The 9,207-nt window shown below is 30.8% G+C and overlaps 1 protein-coding gene across 1 annotated transcript in view; it reads left to right on the forward strand.

Annotated features, from left to right (window-relative positions):
* The window catches only part of LOC145693096 (alpha-tocopherol transfer protein-like), a 91,655-nt gene extending 82,990 nt beyond the window's left edge, over positions 1 to 8,665 (forward strand). Inside the window, exons 6-7 of the mRNA XM_081768789.1 lie at positions 2,375 to 2,477; positions 8,397 to 8,665. Coding sequence (XP_081624915.1) covers positions 2,375 to 2,477; positions 8,397 to 8,548 — 255 coding nt within the window. The 3' untranslated portion in view covers positions 8,549 to 8,665. The remainder of the gene's footprint in view (positions 1 to 2,374; positions 2,478 to 8,396) is intronic.
* The last annotated feature ends 542 nt before the right edge of the window (positions 8,666 to 9,207 follow it).

The raw sequence follows: 9,207 nt of genomic DNA on the forward strand, positions 1-9,207 counted from the left end.
ATATGATATATTCCTGAAAACTGTTTATTATTTAAGCCAATCAATTTAGGATATATTAAGTTTCCAAATATCACTATATCATTCTCAAAAGGATTCAACCTGCTGAAAATATGGTTCAGGTAATTTTCAAATATCTCAAGAGGAAAAGATTGAGTGAAAAGAGATAGACGATATCAAAAGATTCTTCGCAGAATTGCATTTTAGTTCAATCCACTCACATTCATTTATAATAATAATAATAATAATAATAATAATAATAATAATAATAATAATAATAATAATAATAATAATAATAATAATAATAATAATAATAATAATAATAATAATAATTTATCCCACTTTTTGTGTTAAGGCAGTCTAATTACAGTTTTTTAATAAAGTTTCCACCCGTGTTTATCGAAGTAATTCCTGAGTATTGTTAGTTATCTTTTTACACGACAAAAGTTACAACAATTATTTTTAATTATTTTCTTATACAATAAAAAAGAACACTCTATTTAGTAATTTTTCTCATTAGGATTTCCAAATAAGAAACAAACTTAAATATGAATAAGAAGTCAATTCTGGAATCTCGGGACTGCATTGATATGTATGGAATTTACGAAACATTGCAATTCAGTGTGTATAGGTCAGGGGCGTCATTTCAGATTTAGCTTGAGGGAGCAAGAGCACCAATGACATAAGATTTTCAAGTTTTGTACTAGTATATTAGTAGACAATCGCTTAAAGTATATGTATTCCTCAAACTCTTTGGGGTATTTTCCCCTCCAGCCCCCTAAATGACGCTCCTGGTATAGATATCTAAAAGAATTAAAAATAACCTGGGTGATAAATAGCAACGTAACTTTTCTCTTTTGAAAAGTTATTTGATCTACAGAACATAACTTTGTCTTGAATATATGGCTAGCACATCCGCTTTCTACGCAGAAGACTTACATTGATTTTCACTGGGAGTTAATGTGGTTTGCATTCTGTTCACGTCTCATAGGGCCTCACTTCTGAAAGTTACGTGGTTAAATTGTATACCAAGCAAAATAATAATACTATTATTCGCTGAACTTCTCTGTTAATCATCTTAAAATGATACTAACAGCTCAAATAACTGTTCTATTCTATTATATACTATGCCCCTTCGTGACCAAATAGCTGATATCCCATTTCTTTCGATTCCCGATGGGAGTGCTTCTCTCGTACACAAACCTGAGTAATAGCTCGGAGATTTCATCTCATGTATCCTTGTTGCTGAAAGATAAATTGAACTCCAATCAAATCTTGACAACACTTTTATTGAACATAACGCTACAGTATTATTTGGAGAGAGAAGATGCGTAACAAATACCGTATTTCGCAAATCAAGACGAATGCTTATCAAATTATATGTAAAATTCGAACTTGTTCCAAATGTTTACAATTATCAAGAAACAGTCTAGTTTAAAACGAAGACAGAGAGTAAAATTTTTTTATCTTCAAATTGAGATGTTAATTTTGTGAGACAGAAATGGGAAATGTTTGGAGAAGGTGAGAAAATTCCAATCATGCTCTTATTTCAAATTAAATACTGTATTAAATTAAATAAAGAATATTACAAGAATTTAGTCATCCATTTTTCAGATTTGCACTAGTTATCGAATTTAGTCATCCATGTTTTCAGATTTACACTAGTAAAAGAATTTAGTCATCCATTTTTCAGATTTGCACTAGTAATCGAATTTAGTTATTCATTTTTCAGATTTGCACTAATAATCGAGTTTAGTCATCCATTTTTCAGATTTGCACTAGTAATACTGATCGATATGTACAAACACGTTGTCATAAACATTGACCATATTTGTATAAAGAATGGTAATAAAAATTACCTTAAGTTAGAATGTAAATACATCGAAAGAAAATATAGGTTAAAAATGTTGATAGTTATGTTACTCTTATTACATAGATATAATTAATATTCAGTCAATACAGCTACATAAGAAAAGATGGAAATATTATTCAAGAAGGAAGAGATACTCAAATTCAATATAATATAGAGAACATAAATCTTTTTCGAGAGTTTAATATGTATCAAAAATAATAATAATAATAATAATAATAATAATAATAATAATAATAATAATAATAATTGTAAGCTCTGAGGTTATAGTAAGATAATATGAAGATATTTCTTACTTTTATTTTTTTTAATGTGTATGTGTGTATATTTATTAAGGACAAAATTCGTTCTTTGAAGTTTTCGGAAGATAATCAAAATGAACTACCTATATTTGAGTGAAAATGTTTTTCTAGAGGTAGGTACGATACCTTTGATTATCTTAGTGTGAGCGAAAAACAAACAGCTTTTCTTCGCCAGTTAAAACTTTTATCTTTGATTTGTTTTCAGATTCATATTCATGGAGATTTATCAACGCTGTATGATCATGTTCCAAAAGACATACTACCAACAGAATTAGGTGGTGAAGCAGGTTCTGTGTACAGCATGGTTGGTAAGTGTCTTAATATATGTTTTGTATTTTAATATTTTGTGTGACGTTTCTTTAATTATACTGGAAGCTAGTAAAGTGTATAATGAGGCATTAAATTAAACAGGAAGCTTACTGAAGACATTTTGTAATAATAATAATAATAATAATAATAATAATAATAATAATAATAATAATAATAATAATAATAATAATAATAATAATAATAGGAAGGAAAATCATTTTAGTCGTATGATCAACTGATCCCTTGTCAGTGTCTGAAGGGCATGAAAGATATGAATTGGTAGAATATTTGGACAGGTTAAAACTATACAGTGGTTTGTCACTTTTTCAAAAAGAAAGACAGACACAGAAACCAGATCAAGATAAGTCAACTTACTAATAGGAAACGTAAGTCGGAGCTTCAGTCAATTGCCAACAGATGTCAGTAGAAGCTTAGTGATAAAGGAAACAGCTATTCTCGAATTTATTACGTACCTTTTGCGTTAATTTCTGGAAAACAGAGAAAGAAAACATGACTTACTCCCTATCCTGCAACTTTAACTTATCCATTTGATGTATTCGCATTTCGTTACCTTCAAAAATAATACAGGTTGCTATATAAATGAGTACTGAAACACATCAAGCGTCAACACATTGTACAGATAAAAGTCTGAAGAAAATGATGAAGCTCATTATATTAAATGAAGTTTTCTCTATCTTCATTTGCATTTAATCTTCATAAATTTTTAAATTAACCAAACCGATGAAAAGAATATCAGTGAATTAACGTGAAATACTTCATCAAATCCTCAGATAATAGTAAAAAATTTCTGAAGATAAAGGAATATTATGTGGTATCAGATTTGATTAATTTTCTCATAAATCTAACATCTAATAAATTTACAGATAAAATATCAATAATTCAGACAATTATCTGAAAAATACGTATAATAAATTAAAAATTAAGTCTTGCAATTGCAATTTTCTTTTTATTTCTTATAGCAGAATTTGACTCCTTTGCTTTAACTTTTCTACTTAAATTACAATAATCTATTTCTCTGTAAGCAACGAAATTTTTAGCTTAATAATGATTTTCAGTAAATATCTTTAGCTTAATATCTTTAAATATTGCAAAATCCTGATTTATATAGAATGGTTGTACTATGAAACCACTTACGTATTAGTTATAATTTTATTTTCATAATAGGTTCAATTTTTATTAGAATGCACTATAATACTCTTAATCGATTTTCATTTTCTCATGGAATCTTGTATATAAAGGAGAAGTATTCAGGAGTATGGGAAAATTAAAATAGGACTACGTTTCATCTACTGCCTGTATAACAATTTTTGTTCTGTTATTGTAACATGCGACACAAGGGGCGTCTGAAAAGTTCGCAGGACAACCATCGTGCACGTTGAATGATGAAATTTTACAATTATTTCACATACTTCCGCCGAAGTTCAATACATTTCCTTGCACAGTGCTCCAATTCTTGCAGACCAGTTAAAAAACTTCTGAAGACTGTACTTCGCACTACTGTTCTGTAGCACTAATTACCTTCTTATTAGATCCAAAATGGCGTCTTTTCAAGTGTTGTTTGGGTTTGGGCAATAAGGATGATGATGACATTGAAACTCTAGATCATGGAACGTCAGTTGTGTTTGCAGTGCTCGATGGACAGGGGCATTGTCCTGCAGGAACAGGATTCCTTTTTTTAAATTTTGCGCGGTGTTGCACATGTAATTTGTCTTTCAGTTTTGTGAGTAATGCAGAGTAATAATCTGCATTAAATGTCTGACCCTTTGGTAGATAGTAGTCTATGAGTACGACTCCATTCTTACCCAAGAAGAGTGTTGCAAACACTTTCACATCTGACTACGTCTCCTGAACTTCTTGGGGGCGAGGAGAACCTTAGTGCTCCCACTTCATTGACTGTTATATCGTTTCAGGATCGTAGTAGTACAACCTTGTTTCGTCAATGGTTACTATTCGTGACAGGAATTGGTCACCATTGTGTGGGAGATGACTTCCCATGATGCTCACACTCTTTCATACCTTTGATTTGGAGATAGATTTTTGGAAGCCCATTTTGCCGAGAGCTTGCGAACGCCCAAGTAACTATGCATTATGCTACCGATGCGTTCCGAAGAAACGCGCATGATCTCTAGCATACTTTGGCTGAGACTCTGCGATTTTCAAGAATAATGTCATGAATTTCACTCACGATTTCTGAGACAGTCACTGTTTTCGATCTTCGTATACGTGGAGCATCATCTGTTGAAAAATCGTCACGTTTAAACTGTGCCACTCACTTCGTCACCACTGCATATAGGATGGAGGAGGGTCCCGTAGTGTTTCACTGATTTCCTAATTAATTTGCCTTAGCGATTTTCCTTGGTGGAAAAAAAAAATAGATAACAGCTTTGATCTTGATGTTTGTGAAATTCGCTGGTTCGGTGACATGACTACTTCAGTAGCCTGAAAAACATAAGAATTTCGTTATTAATGAAGAATTGTATTTGTGCATACAGAGATATGTTCTTTAAAACGGTATAATTTCATCATTCTATCTAGACTCCTTGTGGTTTGAGCTACGAACTTTTCAGCAGTCCCTCGTAGATAATTTTTCTCAATTTTTTTAGTATCATGCTAAATATGCATCAGATTTTATTTACTTCATTTGATATATGATACGCTACTCTATTACTTCATACAAGTGATCCCTGGTGGGAGTACTAAGCATCGGGTAAAAACTGAGTAACGTTGCAATACTGACTCACTTTTGAAAAAAAAAAAAAAGCTTATTCCAAAGGGATTACTATATGAACAAATATTAAAACTTTCTTTGAATAGTGTAATTACATAAATACAAAAGTAAAATTAGTCGGTTGTTTATAATATACACATATAAAAGTGCGTTCATAAAATATAGCTTAACAAGTACTTCACTATTGCCAAAACTTCTATGAAAATGTATTAATATTCACTATGATTAATGGTTCTAAATTATTCACTCTCTGGAGCAGAGGTTCTCCATTTTTTCTACCATCGCATCACCGGGATTGCGTAATACAGGTTGAGAAGCTGTGCTCTGCTCTAGAGAATCGCATACAGTTGATATACATTTCCTTGAGCTACTAATATGTGTGACACTAAATAGTTACACTGTGTACACAATCGTTGTGTATATAATTGACTCTTGTCAATGTACACTGGAATTGTGACATACATATTCGATATATAACAACTCTTAAAATACCAAATATAAGATTGATCTATTGCAATTGGTGAAAGCTATACTTATTAAGAAAAAGAAATATTTTTGGGAAGTATAAGTTCTTTCAAAACCTTGTTAATTTCAACTACCCATTGTTAGCAACCCCTGACTAGTAGACACACTTTTGTCAATCTAGTTAGTTTTATACCTTTTACTAGCAACTCAATAATATTTAAAATAATTAAATTGATTTTCGTGCTGAATTCTAATTTTTTTTATTTTTCATATTCTCTTTATTATTCATTAAAATTGTATTATGACTATTTCGTTTGTTTCACTGTTAGTAATATCATTTTTAACATTTTGTTGTATTTCATGATATATTCATTCATCTTAGAAAAACGATGTTTCAAAGAGCACATGCATATGCATGATTTCTATAATTGATATTTAAAAAAATAGATCTTTATGCCATACAAGGTACAAATATACATTAACTACTGTTGTGAATCAATATGGAGTTTATATTTATACGGTATGGTTCTAAAAGTTTGCCATACTCATTACAGAAACATTCTCTTTACTATGTCATTGAGGAGTATCTTAAGATTTCTTTGTAACTGTTCTCCGAAAACTTTATGTAATTATTTCGTATTAATTATGATGTTAGCGATTCTTGAATTACGAAATAAAATGGCAAATTAATATCGTAAGATTGGATTGTGCCTCTTTATTTATATATGCGGAGTATATTTACGTAATTTGTATATAGAAGATAGTGTAAACATAATCTCACAGATTCAAAAGATTCAAAGCAATAATGTATGGTTAAAGTGTGCGCTTTTGATGCGGAAAACCTAAATTTGGTTCCCGGTGGCAGCTCATGTGATTTGGATCATACGTTAAATTATACGTTCACGTCTCACATAGTCTTGGTACTGTAAAGACACATCAGGGTTCAAATTAGCGAACCAACCAGAAAAAATATACATTATAAGTGTTGGTTTACCTAATAATTTCTCTTACTGTACGCTGGAATCATTCTTAGAGGAAATTGACTCCTGAAGATATATCGAGTTGTTATTCACATGCTTGCTTTTAATTTCTTTTTGATATTCTTGCATGTATTAAGCTTTTCGACGTTCATTTAAAATTCTCAGACAATTGTTACATACTATTATAAAAATATATTTACAAACCTTTGTGCGGAAAGTGTACAAAATATGTATCAACACTCACTAATTGAGAAATAGTGATTCTTTATTTACATCACCATGAGTCATAGTAGCCAGTCCCTATAGTAATTATTTGTTTCTTCTTATTATGAAAAATTAATGAAAGGAAAGATTTCCAATGATAGGAAATGTTAGTGCTTTTTAAATTTTGATCGTTACTTAAGCACATTTTGTAGCGTTTTCGAAGTTAATAATATGATTCCAATTTTTATCTGCAGATCTTTGATCAAGATTTAGTTCTGGCATCTTTGTCCTAATGAATACGGTTCGTGTATTGCGTTCTCTATTTACGATAATTAGGGCAACCATAAGGCATAAAAAGCAGTAAAAGCATAATGGAATTTCTACCTATGGTTGGTACTATATCTGTGATTTTGACCACTATATATATATATATATATATATCCAAATTTGCTAATCTTACGAGTATAATAAAACATAATTTACAGAAATAAAGCATAAAGCATAATGCTTAATGCTTTTTATTTCAGAACCCTGTATATGTGTACAATAAAAAAAAATATATTAATATATTTTGTGACAAAGAATAAATGATCAACAAAGGCCGCAAACAATGGAAATCAACTGCCAATTGCCTTTATGTGTAACAATGTAAAGTTCGAATTCTTCCTCTCTCTGCACCTTCTGCTCAGAATGATTTTTTGTTTCCTCACTTCGTGTTAAAAGGCAGGTAAGAGTGGTTGTGATTATTCCAAGATGCAATCAAGAGTATATGCAATCTCAGAGAGTAAGAGCATTCCCAACTGACCATTTCAAAGTAGAAGAAGGCGGTAATCTATTTTGTACTATTTGTTCTGTATTCATTAAATATGAAAAGAAGTCTACTGTGCAGCTACATGTTTCTTCTTCGAAATACTGCCTAAGAAAAACTGAAGTAGTATGTTGTACCGTATTGAAGTAATTTTTATTGCGAAAACTGCATAGTTTCATGTACATTTTTAATGCTTGTGTAATAAAAACGATTAAAATAAAACAAATATGCACTAGAAGTGGGTAAAAATGAAGTATAATTCAAGGAAAAGCATATGAAGGCTCAATTTAGGAAAAAGCATATTAAAGCATAATGTACGGAAAAATAAAGCATAATATACTGCTGTATAAAGCATAAAGTTGGTTGCCCTAACAATAATGTTTTAACAACCCGATCTATCTTCAAGGCTCAATTTTATCTGCGGATGCTTCCAGTATCTGAGAAGGGAAATTGTCAGGAAAAATAACATTAATCAATGCAAAGTATGTGAAGCTCTTATTTTCTAAATGCTATGTAATTGCATAAATAGCATGAAAACCTTAACATGCACTATAAGTATTTTAGTTAAACGCGTCACGATATAGAATAATAAAAATATAATTATGAAATGTCCAAGCTCATGTCACGCTGGAATTCAGGTCATTAATTTTCAATTTCCGCTTCGGAATTTTTGTTTCAACTATATACATGCTGTTTATTGTTTCTTTCGCAGACGTATGGTTGAGGGAACTAGAAAATCACAAAGATTGGTTGAAGGAACAGCAAAACAGAAGATCAGACGAATCTAGAAGACCAGGAAAACCGAAAACTCAGGGTGACCTCTTTGGACTTGAAGGATCTTTCCGACAGCTTTCAGTAGATTAATTGAAATTTATTTTTGTAACTTTTATCATTTTTTTAAAACAATATACTTACCCAAAATTGTTTTTCTATGTATATACACTTAGAAAATATAAATATTTATAACTACATAAAAACAAACAGATGTTGTTGTGATTTATCCCTATTTTAAAAGTAAACTGAATACATTTTATTAACATTATTTATTAATATTGTTTTCTTCAAAAGTTGAAAAGAAAAAAAAAAAACACTTATTGTTCAAATAAGCTTTATTTAGATTTCTTCAGTGGTTTAGTTGGAACGGGCCGGACCGGAACGTCGTTCCGGAAAATATTTGTTTTGTTTCAAAGGCAACTTACGAATTTTATCTTCAGAGTTACTAATTTGGACAATTGCTGTGATGTTATTATTTTAAAATTAATATACAATATAACAAAAATGAAACTACTAGTTTAACACATCAGTCATCTGGTGTAAACTAAAAGGGATGATTGTTAATTGTAAATGAGTAATTATGGGATATTGGTGGAATAAGAAAGTAGGAGGAAACGGGAAGTCTGAGCAAATTCACTGACACGAGGTTGTCCACTACAAATTCACATATGCTCTAAGACCGAATTAAAGAGCCGTCCGACCAGAGGTGAGGGCTTTACCACACACCATCACTAGCATGCCTCCATACT

The sequence above is a fragment of the Thermobia domestica genome, chromosome 8 (assembly GCF_964235325.1).
Source record: "Thermobia domestica chromosome 8, izTheDome1.hap1.1, whole genome shotgun sequence".
Taxonomy (NCBI): Eukaryota; Metazoa; Arthropoda; class Insecta; order Zygentoma; family Lepismatidae; genus Thermobia; species Thermobia domestica.